The 27964-nt window shown below is 48.2% G+C and overlaps 2 protein-coding genes and 1 long non-coding RNA gene across 5 annotated transcripts in view; 1 reads left to right on the forward strand and 2 right to left on the reverse strand.

Moving 5' to 3' along the window:
* Positions 1-7779: 7779 nt before the first annotated feature.
* Adprhl1 (ADP-ribosylhydrolase like 1) lies at positions 7780-18281 on the reverse strand. Its single transcript, XM_042697276.1, has 6 exons — positions 18132-18281; positions 13634-13759; positions 11640-11780; positions 9858-9985; positions 9589-9721; positions 7780-8109 (listed from the first exon to the last, which is right to left on the reverse strand). Exons 1-6 carry the CDS (start codon positions 18262-18264, stop codon positions 7952-7954), a joined length of 819 nt encoding a protein of 272 aa, XP_042553210.1. The 5' UTR covers positions 18265-18281; the 3' UTR covers positions 7780-7951.
* Positions 12245-24842, forward strand: LOC122122861. Its single transcript, XR_006150209.1, has 3 exons — positions 12245-12260; positions 14011-14015; positions 24761-24842. It is a non-coding gene; the product is annotated as an uncharacterized LOC122122861 (long non-coding RNA).
* The window catches only part of Dcun1d2 (defective in cullin neddylation 1 domain containing 2), a 32828-nt gene continuing 29487 nt past the window's right edge, over positions 24624-27964 (reverse strand). For all 3 annotated transcript variants that reach the window (XM_042697279.1, XM_042697278.1, XM_042697277.1), the window contains 2 exons: positions 27703-27799; positions 24624-26245 (listed from right to left, as the gene is read on the reverse strand). In XM_042697279.1, the coding sequence (XP_042553213.1) occupies positions 26166-26245; positions 27703-27799 (177 nt within the window). In that variant the 3' untranslated portion in view covers positions 24624-26165. The remainder of the gene's footprint in view (positions 26246-27702; positions 27800-27964) is intronic.

The following is a 27964-nucleotide window of genomic DNA, read 5'->3' on the forward strand; positions in this document are numbered from 1 at the left end:
TGCACACTGGGTGGGTTTGAAGGTCCCTGCGTTCACACCTCTGGGATGAGGAGAGACTCGAACCTGTAGTACCTCAGCAGCAGGTGGTCAGTATCTTCACCCCTAGGGGACACAGGACATGGGCATCTTCTAGTGGTTGGCCACATAGGCTCTGCTGCACCTTGAGGCTGGCTGCTGGCTACTGCCCAGGGCCAAGTCTCTGACTGGGCCTGGGATATCTCAGGCACACCCTCTGCAGAGACTCCCCAATTCTGCCTTTCCCACTTTCTCTTCCTCAATGGGTGACACATCCATAGGCTTCAGGCCCACAGTCACTTGCCCAACAGGCTCGGGGTGTGGCAGACTCGTCCCTGCCAGCTCTGCCCCTACCAGCCTGCCGCACCTCCCCAGGGCCTCCACCTAGCTGCTGTCCTGAGGCTGCTCTTTGCACCTCCCTGAGGGCCTGACTCTCAGCTGACCCAGAGGGTCAGGCCTTCGACAGTGTCTCTCCCATTCAGCCACCCACCTCCATGGGAGATCTCTCAGGACTGCCTTATACCAGTCAGCTCCTGAGCCTGGCAGACTGAGTTACTACCTCTAGGATTCCAAAGCTCATGCCCTCCAAGAGGATGTCAGTAAAGCCTGTGTGCCCTTCACTTTGAGCAGCAGTGACCAATACCAACCCGAGTGACAAGGACCAGGCCTCACATGTCCTGGTGTGCAAGCGCCCAGAGCCAGAGCCATGGACACAGGCATCCTCGTGTGCAAATGCCCAGAGCCAGAGACAGAAACTGTGGCAGAAGGCCTTGCTCCCCATGCCAGGGGGATAGAGAAACAGGCTCACCTGGCACAGGTGGCTTCGGGAGGCTCCGGGAGTCTGTGTCCCTCAGGAAGCTCTGTGGTCATGTTGTCTGTGCAGCTACTGGACTATTTCACTCATCTTGAGGACTTCTCAGGTTGAGTCATTAAGATGACTGAAATAACTACACTGACGACAGGCAGTGGGGACATTCTGGCCCGGTGACTAATGGCCATGACGCCAGCCACACAGGGGCTCACCTGACTGCTCCTGACCCCCCACCCCCCACCCCCCGGCCTGGGAGAGAGGGAAACTGGTCTGGCATTGAACTCCCACATCTCCTTCCTCAGCAGGGAGAAACCAGAGAAGTCATGAACTAGAAGTTCCACTCGGGTGGAACTCTCCAACTCTCCCACTCAGGTGACCTCCCTGCACTGCCTCAGGCCACCGTTCCCTGGCTCCCAGACCGCTCTGTGTGGGGGTGGAGGCCGCCACTCCGTGGATGTATAAATAGGAGGAATTTGGGTGGACTCGCTCTGAGTCCTTCTTGCATGGAGGAATCACAGAGGCCTAAACCCAGCTTGGTCATTCTTGCCATGTCATACGGCACCACACTTCAACTTATGACCCATTAAAAAGGCACCATGTCACCATGACAGGCCAGCAGTCTACCAAGGACAAACAGGTGGGAACCAGTCAGGGGTCAGACCAATGCTTACGGTAGACATGACTGTGCCCTTCCTCTACCAGCCCAGGAAGAGCTCCAGAACGTTGGGAAGGCTCCTGCAATCACGTAAGAGACCTTTTTGCTCACAATGCCATCAGATGCTTTCTTGAGATTTATAGGCACGGGCTTAAAGGATTAGACCAGGGCCTTACATTCTTTTCTGGTGAGCCAGGCCTGGCCACATGGCCAAAACCATGACTCCGCAGCCGGAGAAGGGGTGTTGACAAAGATGCAGGTGGTGTGTGGCTGTAACGAGAGAAGGAATACTTCACAGCACTCAACAATCATATTAACCCAAAGTCCTTCTTCCTTGCAGGACTCTTCCCTGCCTTCCAGGGGTCACCTCTGAAAAATCTCCCCCACTGCCAGTCAGCTCCAGCTGCCTGGCCGTCCTCAGTTCCTAGAAGCCTCGCTCACCCCTTCCTGGGGCCGTGGCAGCAATCACTCTACCTCATCTGATGACCTCATGGAGTGCTGTGGCCAGGCAGGCAGGAGCTAGTGTGCCGCACCAGAGCAGCTCAGGCTCACAGCCCACACCGCAGGGGTACTGGTCACAGCACTGACCACGCTGAGACCCCAGAGCCACTTCCATGTCTATGCCCTCCGCACTAGAAGGCAGGCTGCACATTTGTCTCTTTACCACAGTGCCAAGCCATGCGATGCTCTGGAAGTAGGCAGATGCTTGAGCCTGGACACCTGGTTCGCCCCGGCAGCAAACACACAGGCTTACCCCTTCCCACTCTGCTGCTCACTCTTCTGTAGCTCCACTTCCCCCACCCCCTTGCCTGGGATAGCTTCCCTCCCTTCTCAGTAGACTCCTACAACCTCCATACCCTACTTCAGATGCCTTCCTTCACAGAGTCTTGCTTAAGAACCCCACACTACCATTCTGTGGAGTTCCCTGTGGTTTGGGCAGCAGGGCCCTCAGGACCCACAAAGTCCCTGAATGAAGCCTGGCACCGGTGGCTCATGCCTGTAATCCTAGCCACTTAGGAGGCTGAGATCTGAGGATGGAGGTTCAAAGCCAGCCTGGGCAGGAAAGTCCATGAGAGTCTTGTCTCCAAATAAAACCAGCAGAAAACCATTAGTGGTGCTGTGGCTCAAGTGGTAGAGCACTAGCCTTGAGCTGAAAAGCTGAGAGACAGTGCCCAGGCCCAGAGTTCAAGCCCCAGGACCAAAAATAAAAGTCCCTGCATCAGTGTGTGGGGGGGGGGATGGCACTGCCACTTGTGACTCGCCTCGTTCCCCTCTGACCTTGGCACCCCTGCTCATCCTGCCCTATTTGAACGACTGCACCCCACACGCAGGCCTGGGAGGCCGGTGAGGCCCATGCCATCTGACAGCCTGCCCTCACGTCCCTCAGATACAGACGAGCTGCAGAGCTCACTTAGAAGAGGACAGAATCTGCCGCTCCAAGGCCAAAGTCAACATAGGCTCCATGCGCCTTCCTAATTTAGGCATCAGTGACTAGTTGGCAGGAGGGTCATGTGAGACCAGGGACACACCGGGCTGCTCAGCCTTGCTGGCCATCACCATTGATGTTTATAGACAATAGCAGATGGCAAGTTCTGCCAGGCTGCCCCCTCCCCACCCCCCAGCCCTATCCTGGGCTCTCACCACAGACCCTGCAGCTGGGCTTGCTGGCCTTGTCCAGCTCTCAGAGGCCATGCCTAGGTTGCCTGAGCCTGTGGGTGACCCTCCCCCACTGCGGGTACCCCCCCACACACACACATTGAGTATCTTCCATAGGGAAAACCACTCTGCCTGTTTCCTCCCGGGAGATCGGATGAGCTCAGGTGGGCTCTGCAGGGCGGCCATCCTGTGGCCCTTCCCTCACTCACGGAGAGACTCCTGGGCTCCACCAGGTCCTCAAGGTCACTCTGGAGACGCTCTCTCAGACAGCCCTGCCCTCTGGGTGGGTGCCCCTCTATGGTAGTCTCATCTAGTAAGTTCACATGTTGGCAGGTTCAGTGCCCAACTGGGGCATTGATCGTGACCTGCTCAAGTGGGGAGTCGCTCAGGAAGCTTTTAACACTACCTTTAACAAGAGACAGGCATCCATCACCTGACCATCCTCTGTCAATCAACAACATCTGCCTCGAAGCAGTTCTGCCACCTGCCTGAGCCCCCGTGCACACGTCTAATGCTGGGGAAGGAGTGGGCCCAGGCCTTGTGCATTCTGGATATGCTTCACACTGAGCTACACACTCAGTGTAGACTGGGGATCTTTAAGGTGAGGCTCCCATTATTTTACACACAAGCTTTATATTAGGCTTAGAAAGACGAAAAAACAAAACAAAACATCACACACTAAGAGATAAAATGTTTTCTGATAGGGATGGGAAGATGGCTCAGTGGTAGAGTGCTTGCCTTGCATGCATGAGGCCCTGGGTTCGATTCCTCAGCACCACATAAGCAAAAAGAAAAAAAAGCAGGAAGTGGTGCTGTGGCTCAAGAGGTAGAGCGCTAGCCTTGAGCTGAAGAGCTGAGGGACAGCGCCCAAGCCCAGAGTTCAGGCCCCATGACTGAACCCACCCCCCAAAAAATGTTTTCTGATAACCTAGAAGACCAAGGGCCAACTGGGAACCAGCAAGAGTGACTCTGAGCAGCCATCAGTGTTACTGATGATTCAATGTGTGTGCGATTGCATGTGTACATATGCATGTGAGTGCACATATACACATATATGCATGTGTGTATACGTGCACTCACATGCATATGTACATGTGCGTGTGCACACACATGTTCTGGGACACATGCTGTTGCTGAACTTTTCTGCCTACTGCTGGCACTCTACCACTTGAGCCACATCACCACTTCTATCTTTTTGCTAATTAAATGTTAAGAATGTTAGCTAAGAATCTTGCATAGTTGTCTGCCCTGGCCAGCTGTGAATGGTAATCTCAACCTCCTGAGTAGCCAGGATTTTAATGTTGACTGTGAGCCCTAACTTGTCAACTCATTCTGAGAGTGACTCAGTCCAGTAAAGTCATATAACATGATTCATTATTATTACTGTTATTTTGTAACTAAGTAGCTAACATTCAGATAATCTGAATGTCTGTATTTTTCTAGGTAAAGATTCACCTGAACCTTGATGCTCAGAGTCTTGAAGGTCTTGTCCCTATGCCCACATGGGTGGCTGTAGCCGTGAATGACAGGCTGTGAAAGGCAGAGGGGTGTCCTGCCATCATGCTGTCAGTAACATCAGGGTATGTCCAAGGCTGTGGCTGACAGAGGGCATCTGGTCAACAGGCTGTGATGAACAGAGGTGTGTGGTCAACTGGGATGACTGAGGCCTGGGACTTGGACTTTCTCCAAAGCACCGAGCTATAAATAAGTGACCAGGAGGTTTTTCTGGTGCCTAATTTCAGCCTCTGCTTCTCACTGCTCCTCAATACCCGTGACAGATTCAGAGCTGGGAGAGGGTTTGGGAGAGCAGGCGGCTAAGCTTCTGTTATAAATTTTCAGTATAAACAGATTAAAAAGGAGACTGGTGAGACAGTTGGATAACATGAACTATAATAAATAGCATTAAATTGCAATAGGTTGCCACTGTGTTGGATAACAGCAGTACCTCAAGGTTATACCTCCTGACTAAATGAATGTAATGGCTAGGGAGCATGCGCTGAGGAAATTCACTGAAATACTTATGGGGAAAGGGAACAGTGCCTGTGGTTTGTTCTTGAGTAATAATAAAATAGAAGGCGCACTGTAATTTTAGACCTGGGAAGGCAAAGAAAAGTGTTTTAAATGAAATATGGCATGCCTGTGTCTTGGGGAGAGGAGACTTCTCTCAGAGATGGGAAGTGACATGATTTGTTTTTTGTTTTGATGATACTGGTGTTTAAATGCAAGGTTTCTCACTTGCTAGCAGGTACTCTACCACTTGAGCTATTCCTCCAGCCTGACAATGAGTGAAAAGAATGGGTGTTTAGAGTTTGGCAGAGTAGAACACACCTGTATTCGCAGCATTAAGGAGGCAGAAGCAGGACTGCAAGTTCAAGGAAAGTCTGGGCTACACAGTAAGACTGTTTCAGAAAAAAAAAAATTAGAGCTGGGGACTAATGGTACATGCTTGCAATCCTAGCTACTCTGGGGGCTGAGAACTGGAAGATCACAGTTGAAAGCCAGCCCAGGCAGAAAATTCTGTGGGACTCCATCTGCATTTAACCAATGCTGGATTGAAGCGCTGCAAAGCTGATCAACAGTGAGGCCCTAGGTTCAAGCCCTAGTACTGGCACAACAACACTAATGGACAATTTAAAGCCCTATCAGGGCTAGAGTATATAAATTATGGCACACTCATACCATTGAGTACTAGAAAGACTGGGAAATTTTGTGTGTGCACAGGCATGTGTATATATGTGTATATACGGGAAAATATTTTAAATGTGTATGCATGGACATGTGTGTATGTATGTGTGTGTGCATACAGGAAAATATATTAAAATCCAGGATAGTGAAAAATGCCAAAAAGCAAGTTGTTATCCACTATATTGCCTATCTGTGTGTGAATATAACACACAAATACACATGTCTCTCCTCCCACACACAGCTCTGATCCTGTGTATGGAAGAAACTTCTGGAAGGGTGTATAAGAAAGGAACTGTGGCCTGTGTTCTGTGTGTGAGTCCTGTGAGGGTCTGGAAAGCTCGTGATTCACGTCACACCAATGGTATCGTTGCATCTCTAACGCTGTGTGAATTACTTTTGTAATAAAATCTAAATCAGCAATATAATTATTTCTAACAGATTCAGTATTCCCCTCATTACTTTGCATGGTTTTATTTTTCTTTCCAACTTTGTATTTCTCTGCAATAGCAAAATAAAATTTGGGAACTTTGTGACACCTAAGAATTTCACTTTGGCTTATAATTTTAGTTTATAATCCGTTTATGAATCGACTCACATTTTGATTCTCACCAATAGATCAAATTCTCCCAAACTGCCCAGGAGGTGGAGCCCACGTCCTCTCTCCACTGGGGCAGCTCCTCCCCTGCTCCGGGGACTGAGTGAAGGACCACTCTTGGGGTAAACCGGTGACATGGAATGACATACTTCAACCACCAAACAGTGCTGAGGTGCACATCTAGGCGAAGCTCCAACTTACCTTAATTGGGTTTCCTTCCTGAAAGTGGACTGTCTGCTAAAGTCTCCACACCTGCTGCTCTTGCCTCGGGAAGTATGTAATAGGAAGCCCCTCAGCTCACACCCACTGCCTGGTTCTGACTGAAGAGTTCACTTATCCAGAAATGCAACCTGCACACACTTGGCCACACCTGCTCAGTGCAGAACAACAGACTCCTACTCCACACTGCTCTGTGCTGTCCTGCGAAATGGAAGCCATAGGCTCAGGTCACGCCTGCTTCCTTACCAGCCAACGGGAAGAGGGGCTGGGTAACTGTCGGAAGCCCCAACATGCCCTGAGCCTGTGCTGGCAGTCCCCCTGTACTGCTATGTGCTGCTTGCTCAGCTGTCTATCACACACATCCCAAGGGGCGTGGGGAGGCATGTCACATCTCACCCAAACCATCTCCCCAAAGCAGATGCGGGCCATGGAGGTCCACGCACCAGCCATTCCTCCACATATCTGTAGGGAGCCCATGGTCTTCTCCCTAGAAGGGAGAACTTAATGAAAACACAGAAGCAGCCTCCCTCCCCAAGCCCAGTGCTCAGCTAATTGCTGCTGAATCACATCAGCCACCACCTAAAGAAAACTGTGTACAAAGCCACTGCCAGGGACAGGAGCAAGCGTCCTCCAGGTCTCAGCCCTGTCCTGATCAGAGCCTGCAGGAGCAGGGCCACTGTGGCTGAAGGCCTCCTCTGCACTTGAACCTGACCCCCCTGAAGTGCAATCTGGGGACCACGGGAAGAGGCAAGCATAGCGATGGGAGAGTGGCCACTTCCTACTTTCTCAGGAGGTTGATCCAAGAGAGACTGGTTTACCATCTAGTGTGACTAAGCCTTGCCTGGTGAGGCTAAACACAGTATTTTAGGTGCCTTTCAAGGGACCCAGAAGTGATGTGTCTCCACTGTGGGACAGGAACATATCTTCCAGCTGGTGAGCTGCATTCTCTCCTCTGTGACTAGGCAGCAGGCATGCCAGCAGTCAAACCACATGTCTACCAGGAGGTAGAAAAAACCACGTGCTAGTGGTTTGTGACAGAATAAAATGCACCATTGTCCAAAGACACTCACAGCCACTGTATTTGGAAGGAGTGTGGCAACCGCAAGGCAAGGTTGGTAGCATGAGGTAGCAGTGGAGGCATGGGAAGGTACTCTCATAGGACAAACAAAGTATTTTATAGAGAAAATTGGATTCTGAAGTTGGGGAGGGAGTGGTTAACATTTAATTGTCTGACTGGACACCCTCCCCTACAGAGGCTACAAGCTTGCATGTGGAAACTACAGCTGCCTTCTGGAAGGGGAATGGTAGAAATGCTTTACTTCTCCTCCGTGGACAAGCGGTGGAGGGCTGAGCCCAAGTCCTCCAGTCTGCCCTTGTGCTCCAGGTTCTGGTACAGGCCCTGGGGGACGGCATCCAGGCCATGCAGCAGGCCAAACAGGCAGCCGGCGATCATGCCTGTGGCCCCACTCTCACCTAGAATGGAAAGCACAGCGTCCCAGGGGGCTCCATGCACAGGGCTCGGCTCCTTCCAGGCCCAGCTCCATGAGCCTCGTGGGCTGACGGCCCCGCAGCCACCATACTCCATGAGCGAGGCCCCCATGTCCCCTCCTCCCTCCTTGTGCCTGTGCACCTGCCTCCCTGACCTACAGCTCCCTCAATCCATGCCTGGCTCTGCTTCTCAGAACTGAGGGGCATGTGCCCATCATGTACTTCCCACAGACTCAAATGGTTTTTGAAATTTGTCTGAGTACAAAATTAGGACACCCTTCGTGAGTTTGTTTCCAAATTCAAACGCAAAGAGCCCTGCTATCTCTAGGAGTGACAGCAGCTGGAAACCTTGGAAACTGTGGGTTCCTGCCCCCACCATCCCTGATACCTAGGCCTTTCCAGCCATGCCTCTGCCTCACAGGCCCCCACCAGGGCTCTTTCCCACATGACCACTGCCATTCAGCCTCCATTCACAGGCTGCTACTGATTCCTGGCAATATCTCGTTTCACTCATATCCAAGCACGCATGTATACATGGACACTCAAGCTTACACCCACAAGTATACACACGCACAAACGCACATGTGCACTCACATGCACTGTCTCATGCCCGGGCACATTTGCGTACACGAGCCCTGTGTACATGTCTGTGTGAGCACGTGTGTGTGTGTGTGTGTGTGTGTGTGTGTGTGTGTGTTTGGTGGGGAGAGAGTCTGGAAGGGTCAAACGGAACCTTGCTGTGGGGAGGGAGGAGTATCAGGGCGGGAGCCTGGGAGCAGACATGGCTGAAAACCCAGGAAGACTGGCGTTTTTCCTGGGAGAGGCTTGAACCTTTCCCAGACACCCAGAGCAGGGAACAAGGTGAAGGAAGGGCTGCTGCATGCAGCCAGGACTATGAACTCCTGAGGCTACTCTCTCCATCCTGAGAGCAGGATGGTTCTGAAACCAGCTGCTCTCTCAGGGGGAAGGGCACCAGCCAGCTGAGGGTCTCTTCACATTAATACATTGTGACATACAATGAAGCTCAATTCCTTACATAATTTTCTGTCATCAACAGAGGGCTCTAGCCACAAACCTGCAGTCAAACACAGATGCATTCGCCTCCAGTGCAGTCAGCAGCGAAGAGCTCAGGAGCAGTGACTACGCTTCAGGGTCTGCCTAAGCCACTCGGGGTACACCCTGGCTCCTTGGGCCATGCCTGGCTCCCAGCAGTTTACTCCTCCCTCCCCCTCAGCTGTCTTTACCCCAGTGCTCTGCACTCACTCCACCCTGCATACTTGCAGTGAAGAGGGGACCCAGCAGGCTGCACTGCTTCCTTCCATCCACAGTCCCCCTGCTCTCTGCTGCCCCTCCCCCAAAGCCCATGGCTGGGCCCTGAGCAGTGTCAGCACCTCCGTTGTGGTGCGCACGGAGTTGAGAGGTGTTGGAAGCACTTGAGCCACGATCACAGAGGGGGACCCTCACCTCTGTGGAACATGGCCCTGTTGCACAGCTCAGCCCAGCTGCTCCCAGCTGCAAGGAGGGCGTCATAGGCTATCATGGGGGCATCATGGCCTCGTCGTCCGCCTCGGCCTTCTGAGCTCCATTTCTTATAGGTCTGAAGAGAGCCATGGGTCAGCGTGGTTCCCAGCCCAAGATCCCAACCATCCCCAGAGGCCGCTCTGGGCTACCTGCCCTGCACACTGGCTGGGCACTGTGGTGTGCAGGCACACCCAGGGCCAGGCCAGACTCACCTTCTCTCTCTCCTCTGCATCATAGTTGTCAGGAAAGGTGGCTTTGCCTTCCATGTCGTCACTGATTTTTCTCTCCTCCAAATAAAACTGCCATTTAGCTTCAAAGTAAAACCAATGCTCCTGGTACTCTAAACACAAGCACAGGAAAGGCGGGCTGATGGTGCCCAGCAGAGGTGGGAGCAGGACGGATCGCCTGTGCCCAAGGATGCTGTGCTGGAAATAGGAACTTTGCAACATGTGGCTGCTTTAAACGACAAGGAAAGTGGAGATAGCACAACGCAGCTCCACAGTTGTTTAACTGCATTCTAAAACCAAGCAGTGATTGCAATATTGTAAGGGTATTCTCTGGAATGTTTTAAACCAAGAATTTCATTATTTAGGAATGAGGATGTAGCTCAGTGGTAGAAAGTTTGCCTAGTAGACATGAGGTCCTGAGTTCAATTCTCAGCACTGAAAAACACAAACAAATAGACCCAGGCACCTGTGTCTCATACCTGCAACACTAGCTACTCAGGAGGCTGAGATCTTCAGGCTCCGGGTTGTAAGCCAGCCTGAGCAGGAAAGTCTGTGAGACTCTTATACCCCATGAGCAAGCAAAAGGTCAGAAGTGGAGCTGTGGCTCAAGTGTAGAGCACCACCCTTGTGGGGGAGAGGGGACAGTACTTTTCTAAAATTTTTCTGCTTTTTTAAGAGAGGCAAAGGGGGAATCTTAGAAAGAGAGGGGGGAAGCATGGACAAACACAATCATAATATTCAGTATACACTATGTGGAAAATGAACTATGCAACTTGTGGGCAGGGACCCGTGGGGAATGTGAAGGAAGGGATGACATTGTCCAAAAGAGATATATACACTCATTATCTAAATTGTGAAATGGTAACCTTTCTTTACAACACCTTAATAATAATAAAAAATTATATATTATTTATTTTTTGGTCGGTTGTAGGGCTTGAGATCTGGGCCTGGGCTCTTTTGTTCAAGGCTAGCAGTCTACCACTTGAGCCACAGAGCCACTTCCGATTTTCTGGAGGTTAACTGGAAATAAGAGTCTCATAGACTCTCCAGCCTGGGCTGGCTTTGAACCATGATCCTCAGATCTCAGCCTCCTGAGTAGCTAGGATTACAGGCGTGAGCCACTGGTGCCCAGCAATAAAATTGTATTTTAAAAAAAGCCAAGGAACAGCGCCCTGGTCCTAAATTCAAGGCCATTAGCATGTCACTCATATCCACAGAGTGACAAGCTTTGGGTTAACTGTGGCAGATGGAAACCCTGGGGGTCTGTGCCCTCACAGGGCACAGACCCCTAGGGATTTGGGGCCTGGGGACTCATGGCACAGGCGAGGCGCCCCAGTGTGGGAGGCAGGTATGGCCCTTCCTTCCTCTGTAGAAACGGGTCCCTTCTCTCCTGCACTAGACATCCAGGTCAGCATGAAAATTCAAGTATGAGCCCAAGCTGAATATGTAGTTAGACAAAGAGTGGAGGAGTATGGTAGTCTCTGCAGAGGCCGTGAGGTTCTGGGGAAGAAGTTTCTGCCCCTCTGTGCACCTAGTACCACCCTAATCTGGTGTTTTCCCTCTGCGAGGTGAGAACCTTCCAACTTCACAGGGTTAATTCCACTTAAACCAACCAAGGGGATTCTCTATCTTGTGCCTCTGGGTGTAGCCAGTAGTGAGGGGGTAGAGCTGAGCTTCGGTCTGAGCAAGTGTGCTTGTGTGTGAGCTGAGAACAGCCTCTTTCCCATGAGGGAATCTGGAGGGAGCTGAAGAGGAAGCTGGGCTCACCTGCCATGTGCCGGATGGTCTTCTTACAGTACTCCTCGGCCAGTGGGACTGCCCGTAGCATGTCTCTCCCCCATTGCACAAGTGGTTTTCCTTGTATGGCATAAGAGGCAAACAGAGCCGTGCACAGGGACCCAAGGAACCCTGGAAGGCAGCAAGAAACAGCTCTGTCACCTGGCCTTTCTCCGCCCTTGATCAGCACACACTGGAGGGAGAGGCGCACCTTTCCAGGGCCACTGTTGGGAGTCAATGACTCTAAGCAGGGCAGAATCCACCATAGGCCAGGCCACAGGGGAGGAACACTCAAAAATGGCTTAGAGTGTGGCTATTCACAGAATTGATGCCCACCAGTGGCTTCAGGGCTCTTGTCTAGAACTCAACAATGCGCCATCTCAGAACAAGGGGAAAGGCCTTGACTGGCAAGCCCAGATCTGGGGCCTGGGGCTGGACTTATCCTGACCACATGTACCCTTGGCCTCCCTTCATGGGCCTGGGCCTTCCTTCCTACACTTTTTTTTTTTTTTCCAGTCAATCATGGGGATTGAACTCTGGGCCTGAATGCTGTCCCTCAGCTCTTCAGCACGAGGCTAGAGATCTACCACTTAAGCCACAGCACCACTTCCGGTTTTCTGAGTAGCTTATTAGAGATAAGATTCTCATGGACTTTCCTGCCCCGGCTGGCTTTGAACCTCGAGCTTCAGATCTCAGCCTCCTGAGTAGCTAGGATTACAGGCATGAGCTACTGGCGCCCTGCTTCCTTGGGACACAACACCTCAAAGGCAAGAAATATAAACTCGTTAATTAGATAATAACAATTGTAATACATGCTACCAGAGGCAATAAACTACATAAAATCAAGCCCTTTAAACACTTTCGGTTCTCATCCTAGCAATGTATGGACCATTCAATCATTAAGCATATGACTAATATTTCTCAAATTTTAAAATGTTTTAGAGATACAAACTCTTAATCCAGATTCCTGCATGCCGACCCCTGATAGCACCTGCTCAGTGTTTTCAGGTCTGCATTTTGAATTCACTTGTAGTTGTAGCAGTAGGAAGTAGGTGCTGCTTCAGCACCTACTGCTTGTCATCGGGGAGGAGAGTGGACAGCAGGAGTGAGGCCTGTGAGTCCGGCAGGATGCTCTCCCCATGAGCTCCACTGCTCACTGAGGTTCTCATTTGCACTCAGATGCTTTCTAGAAAAGCCCATTGGCTCTTCTGCCTGCCGGGGGGAATGTCACAACAAACATGGGAAAGCGGCTGCAAAAGAGCAGCCCTGGAAGCTGTGTGTGAGGCTGCGGCAGTAAATCTGCCGGCCTTGCCTGACATCCCTGAACACGACTGGTAGCTTTTTGAGTGTTTTTTTCTTTTTCTTTTTATAACATAGCTGACAGAGCCACAGCCTCATGATCTTCCTACATTCCTGCATTACTCACTGGGGCCTGTCTTGGGATGTGGCCGGCTGTGCTCTGTCAAGGCGCCACCCCTGGATGATGTGGTGGTGGCCACTCTATGCAGACCGTGTGGCAGCCTGTACGTGGGGACTACTTACTATGCTCACCATAGCCCAGAAACGGGGTGTGATGGCCATCCTCACTATCTCCTCCTAGTCCGGGAGGAGACAAGGCATGGCTAGGCTCTCTGTGGTCCCTGGAAAATATGCCAGAGTGGGACCAGCTCTGCCTCCACCAGACAGTATGGTATCAGCCTAATCCCTGGTGACTGAGTCCTACCTTTTGTTTCTGACACGAACAATACTAGAAACCAAGGAAAATTCTTGCCCTTGCACAATTTCTTCAATGTCATACCACACTTAATGCAAGTTTATTGTCAGGAGGAAATCAAACAGACATTAAGTAAAGCTGAGGATAACAGATGAGCAAACAGTGGATGTGATTGCCTGAGAGTTCTAGTCCTGTGCTGGGAGCCAGAGTCACACAGAAGCAGAAGCAAGCTTAGATGTCACGACATCATTCCTGTCCTGGCCCATCTTACCTGTGGGATGGTTGTGGGTCATTCTGCCACACTCGATGCTGACTTCGATGAGGGTCTCCAGCCGCTCTGGCTTCCAGTACCTCATGCCAATGCACATTGCTTTAGTGGCAGCTCCAAATCCTGAGCCTGCATGGGAGATAAACACCTGAAATTAGACTCCTATCATCTCACATCCAGCATCTGGCATTCATAATAATTTCTAAGTGTGAAAACTTATACAGTGAGAGGGAAGTATAACCACAACCCCTCTGTACATCACCTCTATAAGAACAATAATTTTTTAAGTTTATAGTAACATGTTCATCAGAATTTTACTTAAATAAATGAACAACAGACAAGCCAATCAAATACCTAATGAGGGAAAAGAAATTTAATAGGTCATGTCTGTAAGAATACTGAAAGTTATTCAGCCATTAAAAGCAGTTTTTGGTGGCCTGGGGATAAGCTCAAAATATTCTCCTAATTGAAAAATAAAATGTAAAAGACAGGGCTGGAAAGGTGGCTCAGTGGTAGAGTGCTTGCCTTGCATGCATGAGGCCCTGGATTTGATTCCACATAAGCAAAAAAAGCAGAAAGTGGCGCTGTAGCCTAAGTGGTAGGGCGCTAGCTTTGAGCTGAAGAGATGAGGGACAGTGCCTAAGCCCAGAGTTCAGGCCCCATAACTGGCAAAAAGAAAAAGAAAAAAGAAAATGTAAAAGACAAAATTGCACATATGGTGTTTTTCAATTATATATCTTTTCTTTTTAAAGTTATGATTGTATTATACTTGAGATACACTTATAACTCACATTATAATTGATATATAATATGCAGCATGTGTTTAAAGTGTGGACTTGATAACGCACAAGCACATGGACAAGGAAGAGGGATGCAGAGTAAGGCATCTGCATCCCCAGCCTCTCACAGCTCCTGCACACGTGATTTGAAGGCTAGGGGGTTGTATTTTCTGGACTCTGCATAAGTGTGATTACACAAACAACTTTCATGTAACTTAGCTCTGATACTGGGTCTAATTATTTTAACTATCCCAGCCACCTGTTGAGATGTAGTCTCAGGAACTTTTATGCCTGAGCTGGCCCTGATCCCCTGATCGCTACCTCCTGAAAGTAGTATAATTACAGGACTCAATCATTATGCTCAGCTTCCTTTCTTCTTTCTTGTGTTGAGATGGAGTCTTGCTGTGTTGCCCAGGCTGGTCTTGAACTCATGTACTTTAGCAATCCTCCTGCCTGAGTTACAAGCAAAATCAGTTTCTAGCTCTTTATTTTCCTTGTAATTTCTGTGAACTCTATAGTGGACTAATGAAAAAAGAAGGGTTTTTTATTATTTCAAATCAGAATAATTGCCAGGCACCAGTGCCTTACAGCTCTAATCCTAGTGACTCAGGAGGCTGACTTATCATGGCTCTAAGCCATCCTGGGCAAGAAAGTCCAAGAGACTCTTATCTCTACCTAACCACAAAAAGTAAGAAGTGGATCTGTGGCTTACATAGTAGAAGCTAGCTTTGAGCACAAAAGATCAATGTGCCTAGGTCTAGAGTTCAAGCTCCAGGACTGGCAAAAAAAAAAAAAAAATCAGAATACTTAATTCAAAGAATATAATGGCAACTGTTTTGGAAATATTTGTGGGGGTAACAGACTGATGTATTTTATGATTGTAATCAATATAGGGTCATGTACTAATGGCCATTTTATGGGTTTTTTTTTTGCAGTGCTCAAGACTGAACCCAGGGCCTGAATATTATTCATATCAGGCAAGCAAGTGCTCTGCCACTGAGCTACAGCCTAAGCCCTGAGAAAATATTTTCATATGGACAAAAAAAAAAAAAAAAAAAAACAAGGGCTGGGTGCCGGTGGCTTATGCCTGTAATCCTAGCTACTCAGGAGGCTGAGATCTGAGGACTGTGGTTCAAAGCCAACCTGGCCAGGAAAGACCGTGAGACTCCTATCTCCAATAAGCCACTAGAAAACCGGAAGTGGTGCTGTAGCTCAAGTGGTAGAGCATTCGCCTTGAGCTGAAGAACTGAGGGACAGCGCCCAGGCCCAGAGTTCAAGCCCTATGACCTACAAAAAAAAAAAAAAAAAAAGGAAAATGAAAACAACTATTTAGAAAAGAGAGTAAGATTATATAAGAAAAATGTTAAGCCAAAAAAGATGATGCCAAAATTTTGCATCATGTTTTAGACATTATAATGAGATTATGCATATATTTTTTAAAGGGACTTCTTATTTCCTAGCACTACCTATGGAGACAGTGACCAGCTGCTCTAGGTGCTCTAAGGGGAGGGCAGCACAGGGTCTGAGTGCTGGGAGGATACCCAGGAAGGGCACCAGCATCATGAGGACAGAGAGAACCTCCAGGTTTTTTCCCTTGCACAGGACTTGGCATAAGTGACTGGCTTAATGACTGAGGGTAGCATGTGTAATTAAGCCTGGGCCAGATCACTGGATTGATGTTTTCATGACTGAGTTTTTTTTTTAATGAAAGCTCCAAAAAATTTAAATTACACAATAGGAGACATTCAGATAAAAAAAAATACTTGCAGTAGGAAACTGGAGTAACTGAGAAATTCATTTATCAGAAACTATTCTATATATCCAGGCTAATGCTCCTTTGTGAGCAAATACTTAAGACTGTAATTAGAGTAATGGGTGCAACTGTCCAGCATGACAGAAAGCCCCCGGACTTGTGACATGCTTCTGTCAGTCTTTCTGTGTAGGGTGAACAAAGGTGGTTACTAATCTATTTTAAAAGAAAAAGTCAGTGAACTGTTCATTTTCCTAGAGCAGGATGATAATTTAAATTAGAAACCATGTGATCTGATTCCAAACTTGTGCTGTTACAGTTCAGATTTGTCCCCCTAGCATCCACATACTGAAGCCTTGTAGTCAAAGCGTAGTGTTCAGGGGGAGAAGAGATCTTTGCAGAAGTGAGTGGATCCTGAGGGTTGGCCTCATCAGTGAATTGACCCACTGATGGACTCACAGCTTGAGGGGCTACTAGGAAGTTGTTGATTTTGCAGGAGGTGGGGCCTAAGTAGAGGAAATATGTCACTGGGATATGTTCTCAAAGGCTATGTTCTGTCCACAGCCCTTTTCCCCGCTTTCTGCTTTTCTCTGCTTCCAGACCACCACCAGGTAAGCAGTTTATTCTACCACACTTTCCCTGCCATGATGCTCCACTTTACCCAAGACCTGGAGACAAAAGAGCCAAGTGACCATGAACAACACATGAACTCTCTCATTGTGCACATTGCTTCTAAAAACACAGCTGGAATGGATCCAGATGCACTGGCTGGCATCTTGCAATAATGCAGTAGTTTGGTGAATAATGATTTACCAAACTTTAGTAAGGGGCTTTCCATAACTCAACATATAAAACTACTTAATATTTTAAAATATTTTTAAAGTATGCCAGTGAATGATGCACCATATTAACTTCCAAGTTCTACTGAGACACAAAGATGTCCTCCAGTGTTTTCAATACACGTGATGATGCACACACCTCTGTTCACTTGTTTTAGTATGGCCTCATCAGAGGGACTTAGAACCTCTATAATTGCCAGATAGTGGGTGTGTAAACTAAATAATTTGACAGATAATAACCTATTTTCCTGTGAAGAGGTTGTGCTATCTTTACTCTAACAGGAAGCTCTGTGTACTCCTCTCTATGACAAAGGCAATGATCCTATGACCCTCCAATTGGTAGCCAGTCTACACATGCTCAAACATCCCCTCCTGGTGGTGAGAAGCCTGTGCCTGCTCAAACTGCCCCTTTGGCCTACCAGGGGCTGCCGGAGTAGCTCTCCTGGTCCTACTTGTGTTCTGCTATATTCCCTTGTTTCAAGCATTCTCCCAAGCTGAGGCGCCTCTGTCTACTAAAGCTAAGTCCAGGTTCCCAGTGTCCCAAAAGCTTTGGGAGAGGGGACCATGGAGCAGAGGGGCTGAACTCTGGGCCAGAAGCTCAGCTTAGGGGCCTTGTTCTCCCTTAGAAAAGGGCCCAGGATACAGGGCCAGGATGGAAGGCTCCTAAGTGGCAGAGGCTGTGGATGCCTGCATGACACTCCCACAAACACAAAAGCAGCATCATGGAGATGTGCAGACAGATGGCACAAATTCTTACCAAAAGGCAAACTCCAAGGAAACACAGTGAAAATTAGTCCTTAACAGAAACAGAAATGGATGGCAGGATCCAACTGGGGAAGCCTGGGTGGTGCCTCAAGGACAGATTCCTTCAAACACACATGGGCACATGGGCAGGGACACCCAGCAAGGGGCTCCACATGGACAGAGTCCTCCAAACCCCACCCATATGGGCAGGGATGGCCAGCAAGGGACACCGTGTGAACAGAGTCCTCCAAGCCCCACCCATATGGGCAGGCATAGCCAGCAAGGGACGCTCCTCCAGGCATCCTACGGACACCGTGGTGGTAGCAGAACAGGTGGACAACCCATGAGACCCTTAGTAATACTTCTGAAGAAAAGATGGGTTCCCTGACCCTTTTCACTAAAGGGTGTGTGCCAGGCCAGGAGGTAGTTATCTGGCTTCAGCTGAGAACAGCCCTCCACAGTAGCTGGGTCTGGCCGATATTCTGGAAGCTTCTCCACCGTCTCCACGTAGCGCTTCACCATCTCCCGATATAGGTCGTCCAGGCACCAGTAGTCTGGGAAGGAAGGGTAGGAGCAGACATTAGCACAGACACTGGTGGACAGGGCTTGGGTGCAATGATGGACTCCAGCCAGTTGTTAAGGAAGTAGACCATCTCACATCTGCTACCTAGAAGTATTTAATGCACAGGTCTCCTTCCAACCCAGACCTCACAGATGTTTGTTTGTCTACCTATTCTCACATTATCTGAGAATCTAAGGAAAACCTGCCAACTTCATTTCCCATGTGAGAATGGAGCCAAAAATTTGTCTGTTTCTGGGCTCAGAGAACAGACATGGTTACTGTGACAGAGGCTGATTCTGGACTGGCACCAGCTCTTGTCTCTTCCCACAGGAACCTCATGCAGTACAAGGCCATTATTATCATACCATGTCTGGGAACAAGTATGGGATCAAGTCCCAAATGGATCATGGAGCAAAGAGGGCATAAAGAGCCGGACATATCTGACACCTACCCCAGCCCAGCAGAGTCTGGACCAAGTGCATCTTAGATGCAGATCTTTCCACAGCAAAATTTGTCATTCTGTTCCAGATAAGGCTCAGTAATGTGGTGTTTTTCCTACAGACAGAGATGACGGATTTTGCACAAAGGCAGAGTCTTCTGATCACTAAGCTAGACTACTGCCTAGAGGACACAGGTAGTGCATCTCAACACTAGAATCCAAGACATCTGGCTGTGGCTGTAGAGGCCCTGTACCAGGGGAGGGCAGTGAGGGGCTGTCTTACCGTACTCTTTTTCACAGCCACCAACACATCATTGTAATGTGCAAAAGCTGTTCTTATGGACTGGAGACTATCATCAGGAGATACCACTGCCTCCATTTTCCTTGGCCATGGTGCCCATTTGGGGAGCTGCTGGAGGAGATGACGAGGGCAGAGGGCCACTTGTGTCAGAGAAGTAGGACAAGAAAATTCAGAGGTCATGTTGTGACTTGTCCAGGGCCTGGCTCAGGTCCCGTGCTCCCCTGTGCACAGCCCTGAGAGGAAGGTCAGGGGAAGTTCTAAACAGTCGAAGCCCCCGCCCTTACTGTGAACCATGGGGAAAGAAAGAGCTTGTCCTCAGTCAACTCGCAGAACCTTGAGCACTGAGGCGGCCTTGGGACTCTTTCCTGGACCACTGTATACCTAGCTGATGGGAGCTGGGGGAGGGAGGGGCAGGTAGGACCTTGCTCAGGAGAAATGAGTTCTGCACATCCTATGAGAGTGCCACAGACACCACTGCAGGCACAAAACAAGCCTGTGCTGTGCACAGGACCCCGCTGTGCAGGCTGGAGGGTCTGGCCAGGCTTCTGGGAGTCCCAGAGTCTGGCAGTCACTTGCCAGTACTATCTATGACAGCCCTTATTTCCCTCCATCCTGGCCAACCAGATGGGCACTTTCTGGGATTTTCTTTCTGGGATTAGATACTATGAAATCTCATACTTAACTGATAATTGGAAATTTTTATCAAAACAAAATGGAAGCAAAGATCCTTATGTTTCCAGGTTAGAATGTAAACTAGAAAGTAGAATGTAACCAGAAAATTGAAAAGCGTTTCAAAAGCTTCCAATTGTGGGACTGCTGTGCTATATGGTACAGCTACCAGTCCCATTTTCCCTATTGGTCTTGCATTGGAAAGATAAATCTGTTTAGAAAACTTCCCAATGGTTCCCAACCAACATTGAGCCAAGCAACGTGGCTCATCACTGTAACCACAGCACCACGGGAGGAATAGACAGAGGTATAGATTGAGAATCAAGACCAGCTAAAACAAGTTAGTGAGACCCTATGTTAACTAATAAGCTGGACATGGAACTGAAACCTGTCATTCACCTACAGAAGGCCATGAAACCACTCTGGCAAAGTGTGAGGCCTTACGTGAAGCATAACTGAAGCAGGAAGGACTAGCATGTCTTGTAGCTGCCAGACACAGCTGTGTCCTGGGTGCTACATGACTTCGCCAGACTGCATTGTGCTCACTGCTACAGACCACATGGCCAGGGCTCAGAGGGCGACAGCCTCGTGAGTGACGAAGCTTCCTTAAATGTGCTAAGTGCAGCTTGTCCAATTCCGCCTGTCTTGGGAGAACAAGCAAAGAGCCACTGTACACTGCAATTTTTTTTTTTGCGGGGGGGGGGGGGTCCAGTCGTGGGGCCTGAACTCTGGGCCTGGGCACTGTCCCTCAGCTCTTCAGCTCAAGGCTAGCACTCTACCACTTGAGCCACAGCGCCACTTCTGGCTTTTTTCTTTTTGCTTATGTGGTGCTGAGGAATCAAACCCAGGGCCTCAGGCATGCAAGGCAAGCGCTCTACCACTGAGCCACCTTCCCAACCCTACACTGCAAGGCCCTTTGTGTGGCATCAAACAGGAGGCCAGCTTCAGGACTAAGGGTCACCTGCTTGTAGCTGTAACACATTGTAGCTTTGTCTCAAAAGCCATGTGTCTGGCAGGCCGTTATCAAGGGGAAGGGGATGCATTACAGCTTGGACTGCTGCAATATTATTTTAATCTAAAGGAGCCCATCTGCCCAAGAAGCAGTGATATTTGGATCTCATAATTATGTAGCATAAAGATGCTTCACCACCAGACTCCTCTTGTCAGCTCTTGCTAGTTTCAGAACCAGTTGATGGCATTCTTATACAGTGAAGGCAGAATCAGGAAATACTTGGATTTCACAATAGTCAGAAAGATACTTCACCATTCTCCACAAGCTGTGACACCTTATCTTATCGTCGTGCCTTAGCTTGCTATTTTGGGACATGGCATGGATGGCATTCCTATACAATGACTGCAGCGCTAAATGGAGCATGTACACGGCAGACAAATGGAATGGTCAAGTAAATGCATAACTGAAATCCACTGGCTTTAATAGCTGCTCTCAAGCCTTTACTCTGAAATGATAGACTAATAATATCTACAGGATCCCAAAGAGCACAGCATGTATAGGAAAGTTGTGTATAATGTGTATCTGTTTTTCTGAAATTCATATACAACTTTGGTCATCCTAATACTAATCTACTCCTTACTGCAGCATTTTCTTAAATACATTTATGTAAAAGCAAGGTCAAGCTGTCATTTGAGATATGTGTGTGTTTGGTATGCGCACACATATGCACACACACACACATGCCAGTACCTGGGCTTGAACTCAGGGCCTAAACTCTGTCTCCAAGCTTTTTTGCTCAAGGATGGCACACTATCACTCGAGCCATAGCTCCACTTCTGGCTTTTCTGGTGGTCAGTTGAAGGTAAGAGTCTCATAGACTTTTCGGCCCGACCTGGCTTTGAGTCATGATGCTCAGATCTCAGCATCCTGAGTAGCTAGGATTACAGGCGTGAGCCACTGGTGCCCTGCTAAACCACAATTCTTTGGAAATCAGACTCAATCCCCAATGATACTCTAATGGGAAAATTGTAATGGAAACTATAATTGTATAATTTCAAGATGGCTTGAATTCCTACTTATCTTAAAGAGAATATAAAGTATAAGACCAACTCAACAAGAAGCGTCAATCTCTTGCAGTACATAGCTGTGTTTGCCCCTTGCCCCCACCTCCGTGGCTCCAAATGCACCAAGTTTGCCTGGGATACACTAGCAGAAACTGAGTGCTGGCTGAGCTGACGCTCAACAAGTGGAAGCTGCAGTTCAGCAGCTGAATCTTCCTTATCCATCAAGATCACAGAAGAAACATGACCTGCTGCCTGTATGATGTACTGAGAGACACCAGTGCATATTAAATTGCCACTTTTAGCAGCGGCATCAGGTAACACTGGCTCCTGGGTACACCGCCTTCAAGGCTCCAGTGCTTACTGAGAGCACATGAGCAGCCGCACACCATTCTCTTTACAACTAAGCAGAGCACTTTGTGGATCCTACCTGTGGTGAGAGCCTCGGCCGTGGCCATGTGCATGATGCTGTTGTCACTCACTGGCCACTTTCCAGGCGACAGCACAAGGTGGTTGAGTCCCCCAACCTTCTGCAGCTCTTCTTGGATGGAGCCTAGAGAACTGTTCTCCCTGCAGACATTCCCATAGCCAAGTGCATCGCCCACACTCCCCAGCAGCATTGCAGCCTTGAACTTCTCCATCTTCTTCTCAGCTGCCTTTGTCCTTCCCCGCCACCCTCAGTCCGTCCTGCGGACACTGGTCATTGTATCACTATCCAGCACCCTCCAAATGGCCAGACTTATCTTTCCTGCTTTAGCAGGCACCAATGAGAAGGACTGAGCTCACCACGTGGGAGGTGTCTGGACAGCCTTGGCTCCCAGCAAAGGAACACGTTGGCATGCCCCATCCAGAGCAAGCTTGGAGTACTAAAGCCCTGGCTCTGTGGTCTGGAGGAGAGCGCCCCCGTGTGGGCAGAGCAGTGCAGTACGGTGGAAATCTGTGAAGGTGTAGTAGTGGGTGGTCAGGGCCACTATGGAGCATTCTCCAGGCTGCCCTGTCTTCATGGCTTTGCTTTTCCTAGAATTTTCAAATCAACGCAACGTACCATCTTGCCATTTCTAATGAATAGTTATTAGAAATTTCTAATACAGGGCTGGGAAGGTAGCTCAGCGGTAGAGTGCATGCCTTGCAAGCATGAGGCCCTGGGTTCAATTCCTCAGCACCACATAAGCAGAAAAAGCCAGAAGTGGCGCTGTGGCTCCAGTGGTAGAACGCTAGCCTTGAGCTGAAGAGCTGAGGGACAGCGCCCAGGCCCAGAGTTCAGGCCCCATGACCGGCAAAAAAAAAAAAAAAGAAATTTCTAATACAGTAAGTGTGGTCTTTTGTGTCTGGCCACTTTCAGCATAATGTTGAGATTCATCTACTGGAGTTTCAACTTTTAGAAAACTTTTCAGATTATAAAATTGAGGGCAGGGAGTGGAGTTTGGTGGTGGAGCATTTGTCTAGTATAAATGAGGCACTTGGTTCATTCAACCTCCAGGGCTATTTGGGGGGGGGGGGGAAATCAATAAATCATTTTGGTACCACACTTGAAATGTGTCTTCCTTTGAAAAAAGGTACAGTGTTTTCTCACCATTCAATGTCCAACAAGATGCTCCAGTGCTAGACTACAGAGGGGTGAAGTCTTAGCAGGTGCAGAGTCAGTGCCACCAACAGCTTAACACCACTTCACACACTGCTATGGAAACCAGTCATCAGATGAGGTGAGATAGGCAGAAGTGTAAAACTGTGAGCCTGGCTTGAAATGAAATAAATTAGAAAGAAAGCTATTCCATTTTGTTCCCTCACCTTAGCAGACACCACATTCCTGGCTTTCATCCCTCCTGGATGTAAAAAAGGCCTCTAGTAAGACTCTCAGGATACAGAAAACACAGCAAGATACCCTTGAGCAAACACACTGGACTGCAATTCTGTAGAGTTCTGTGAGCCAGCACAATTTCCAGATCTGAAACCAACAGCCCTTCAAACGGGGTGGTACACAGTGCCTGCCCCAATAGGACAGCAAACACAGAAGCAGCTGGCAGGGCATCTGTGGCCACCTGCCTCAGGGGACACTGGGTAGCAGTGTCTGCAGTCAAAGGAGTGATAGTCTAAGGCTGACTTCTTGACTCACGGGCTGCTGAGGAACATCCATACTACTCGGCCCACACTCCCAATAGCAAGAGAAGGCTCACTAACCTGTTCACTATGACTCAACTTTGTGTTTAGAATGGCAAATACAGCAACAACAACAGAAGACAAGTTGATCCTCACCCCCACTTATGAAGCCTAAAGAAATGTGTGGAACACTTTTAACAAAACCTGTTACTATGGGGCTGAGAAGGTGGCTCAGCAGTAGAATGCTTGCCTTGCATGCATGAGGCCCTGGGTCCGATTCCTCAGCACCACATAAGCAGAAAAAGCTGGAAGTGGTGCTGTGACTCAAGTGGTAAGAGTTCTAGCCTTGAGCTGAGAGACAGTGCCCAGGCCCAGAGTTCAGTACCCACGACTGATAAAAATAAACAAAAACCTGTACTATATCACTCAGATATAAGGATGATGTCTACACCAGAAATTCTTGGCAAGTACTAGAACAGGAAATATATATCTCTTAAACCTATTTTGTTTAGTTAATTTGTTTTCAATCTGTGTGTACATTCTAGTATGTACCTCCTATAGACTCCTCTATAAAGTAAGTGTGCTATAATTTCTGACTTGGAACAACTCTATTCAACATGTGACCTGATACTGAGAAAGAAACCTAAAGTGATTGGAACTGTCTGCATGGGACATGCGTGTTTACCTGGGTGGTAAGTCAGATGCAATGTGACTGAGTGGCTTGCTTCCTGGTTGCTATCCAGGAAGCTTTCTGTAAGGACAAAGAGTGTCTTGTGCAACAAAGAATAAAGGACATCACAAGGGAAAATAATTTATTTTAGTGCTTCTCAAGTTCTCAGCATCTTTATTGCATGCATGATTCAAATGAAAATAAGAAAGCACAACTCTGAAGAGGTTTTGTCCAATTACCAATATTTAGAATCTGACAACCTCATAGAATTTTAAATATTAAAATAAATGTTGAGTCAGAGCTTAAAGGACACACAGCAGAGCTGAGAAAGGTCACGTGGCTTGTCCTCACCATACCACTAGTCATGTCCTCTCACAGGGAGGATCCAGTTCTTCAGAGTCCGGTCTGTCTCCACCCCTCCACCCCTTTCCCTCTTGGAAGTTCTCAGTGTCACCAATGGATTCTGTTGCAGGCTATGCGCATTTCAGAGCTGTTTCCTTAAGCTAGGGTGTATCTCCTTCTCAGAGACCACTTTGATGGCCCAAGTGGAGCATACGTTCTGTACACAGGTGTTGAGAACCCATCCTGGAGTGGCCCTAGCCACTCATCTCCAGGCCATGTTGTAGGGAGGGCAGCAAGGCACGCTGTGATACCAAGTCTTGGCAAATGTGAGGTAGGGTCAGCGCAGTAATGTTCAGAGCCTGACACTAGAAGAGCAGGCGACACCTAGGCCCTCCATGCTGTGTGCATAAGTGGTCCTTGGCCAGACAAATACCACAAAGTCAGATGGTAATATGGTACAGACTGTGGCTCGTAGATGAGATGAAGGTTTGAGGTGAGGGTAGGCTTTCTTCCAAACATACGTGTCTATACAAAGGGCTGGACCCTGGGCATTGTGGATATCACAGAGAGGTGAAGGGAACTAGTGCATTTGATTTTAAAACCTTAATGCACTCAAAAAGAAATGCTTTTCATGGAAAAATGTCTTTCATTTATATATAATTAAAAAATAAACTTTTTAGGAGGTTCAAATAACATCATTAGAAGTAAAGCACACCCACTGGCAGGTAAACAGCTAAATGAGTGTCACTGGAATTAGCTTACCTGTACCTGTCACTGCGCATCCTGAAATAGTGCATAAACCCATCAAAGTACTCATATAAACACCAGAAAAAAACAAAAGCAATGCAGATCTGATAAATCCAATGTTTGATAGTTCAAAAAATAAATAAAATTATGAATTCCTGGTACCAAGATTTAAAAACAACCATCTTCTGATAAGGTCATCTTCATTAGGGCACAATTTGAAACAGCCTTGATTTCTATAAAAATACATCCTATTGAGGGCATAAATACTGTTTTTAAGTATAGTTATGGTATGTTTGTCTTAATCACAAATTAAACATGTTCTGCAGCCTGCAGACAGGCTCTCTACTAGTTCATGTAAGTGTGAGGTCATGCAGGAGTCTCCTAAAGCAGCAGCTAGGACAAACCCTAACTCTGAGGCAGCCATCCTCAGTGTGCACACGACAGCCACAGCCTTCAAGCAGCTTCAGCTTCACGACTGTGCGAGGGACTTCTTAAGTCGGTGACAGACACACAAGGCAACTGACCCTCAAGTGACCCCTTGCAGGATGTGATGCACATTACAATCTCAGCCTTACTTTTCCTCTTAGAAAGGGCGGCGCTTCCCACCTGTGACTACTGGCCGTGCATATTCTACAAAATCATCTATAAGGACAGGCCATGCTCCTAAAGGAAAACAAACAGATTTAAAGTATCAGTTAGAACAACATTTTTGTATTCAAAGTACTTCTTTTCAAAATCTGATACATAAAGGGTCAGATTTGAAGCTTATCCAGCTTCCAGCTTAAGTTTCATTAAATGAATGGCTAGTTACCCTTTTTTTTTTTTTTGGCCGGTTGTGGTGCTTGAACTCTGGGCTTGGGCTCTGTCACTGCACTCTTCAGCTCAAGGCAAGCACTCTACCACTTGAGCCACAGCGCCACTTCTGGTTTTCTAGTGGTTTATTGGAGATAAGAGTCTCATGGACTTTCCTTCCCGGGCTGGCTTTGAACCGCGATCCTCAAATCTCAGCCTCCTCAGTAGCTAGGATTATAGGAGTGAGCCACCGGTGCCCAGCTAGTTACCCTTTTTTTTGTCATGGGGCCTAAACTCTGGACCTGGATGCTGTCTCTAAGCTCTTCAGTTCAAGACAAGTGCTCTACCATTTGAGCTACAGCGTCACTTCTGGTTTTTTGATGGCTTATTGGAGATAAGAATTTCACAGACTTTCCTGCCCAGGCTAGCTTTGAACTGTGATCCTCAGATCTCAGCCTGAGTAGCTAGGATTACAGGCATGAGCTACTTACGCCTAGCTTCCCAATTTTTTTACACCAGGAAGCCAGGGTCAGCAGATGGCTGGCACATGGCCTGAAAGGCTTGCACATTTGCACACTGCAGTTTCCAGAAAAGGACTCACTTACTCAGGGGCGGTTGAAGGAAGGTGATCACAAGCTGCCTCTCTGCCGTCTCCACCACAAAGGCTCAAATCTGACCAGCTTCTGCCAACTCCAGCAGCTCATCTGCTGTACTAGGCCTTCCTACCTTCTGCCCACAACTGTCCTGTGTATATAGGCCTAATCTTACCAACTATAGAAAAAATCCTGCAAACTAAACCGTCTCCATTTTCATATTCTTCTTTCAGAAGCATTGATTAGCCACCTGATGTGAGCTAAACACTGTGTCTAGATTTGAGGACAGACATGAGCTGAACTAGCCAGGGGCACAGACAGGAAATGAATGCCTCTAATGGCAGGGCAAAGTGCCCCAAGACACAAAAGTGATCAGCAACTATGTCCAGATCTGGCTAGCCAAGTCTGGAAAGGAGAGGGGAGACCATCCACCTATAACTACAACATTCTCAGGAATAATTCAATGTCACTGATGCAGGGGCCTCTGGCACTGAAGGTGATACTGTAGACATGGATCTGTGTAAGCAGAAGAGGCTGGAACCTCCAATTCAGCCTAAAGGCACATGGTTCTGTGGTTTACAGAAGCCAACAAGGAAGTGGTGCCCTGCCCTATGCCTACAGAGCTGGTGCCCTCAGCTGGCCACCTTCAGGTGTGCCGCCCTGGAGGTAGGCAGTCAGCATCCACAGCAGGTATGAGCATCTGGCCACCCGCTGAAGTTCTACAGCTACTAATACCTTCTTCATCGTAGTTAGACATATCATCTGCAATCATGTTTCCAAAATCTAGCAGAAGGTTCCAAGTGTCTCTTGGAATGGATCTTTTGTGGTGCTCCTAATATGTAAGAGAAAAAATAATCCACCAGATTAAGTTAATTCCAACATCCTAATGGCCAAGTTATCCTCTATAATAAGTAGTCCTTCTTAATTTGGTTAAGTATAATCACAAAACTTCCACAGGTAGAAGTAATCATGGTATCTTACAGATAAGCTATAACAA

The sequence above is a fragment of the Dipodomys spectabilis genome, unplaced genomic scaffold (assembly GCF_019054845.1).
Source record: "Dipodomys spectabilis isolate Male_0828 unplaced genomic scaffold, ASM1905484v1 ptg000215l, whole genome shotgun sequence".
In the NCBI taxonomy this organism is placed as follows: Eukaryota; Metazoa; Chordata; class Mammalia; order Rodentia; family Heteromyidae; genus Dipodomys; species Dipodomys spectabilis.

What these genes read in the sequence shown, in the direction of transcription:
- Adprhl1 (XM_042697276.1), bottom strand. Translation starts at nt 18,264, where the DNA reads ATGGTGAAGCGCTACGTGGAGACGGTGGAGAAGCTTCCAGAATATCGG. An exon ending in GACCCACAACCATCCCACAG is followed by an intron (nt 11,781 to 13,633) that starts GTAAGATGGGCC and finishes GCTGCCTTCCAG; the next exon opens with GGTTCCTTGGGTCCCTGTGC. An exon ending in GACCATCCGGCACATGGCAG is followed by an intron (nt 9,986 to 11,639) that starts GTGAGCCCAGCT and finishes GCTTGTGTTTAG; the next exon opens with AGTACCAGGAGCATTGGTTT.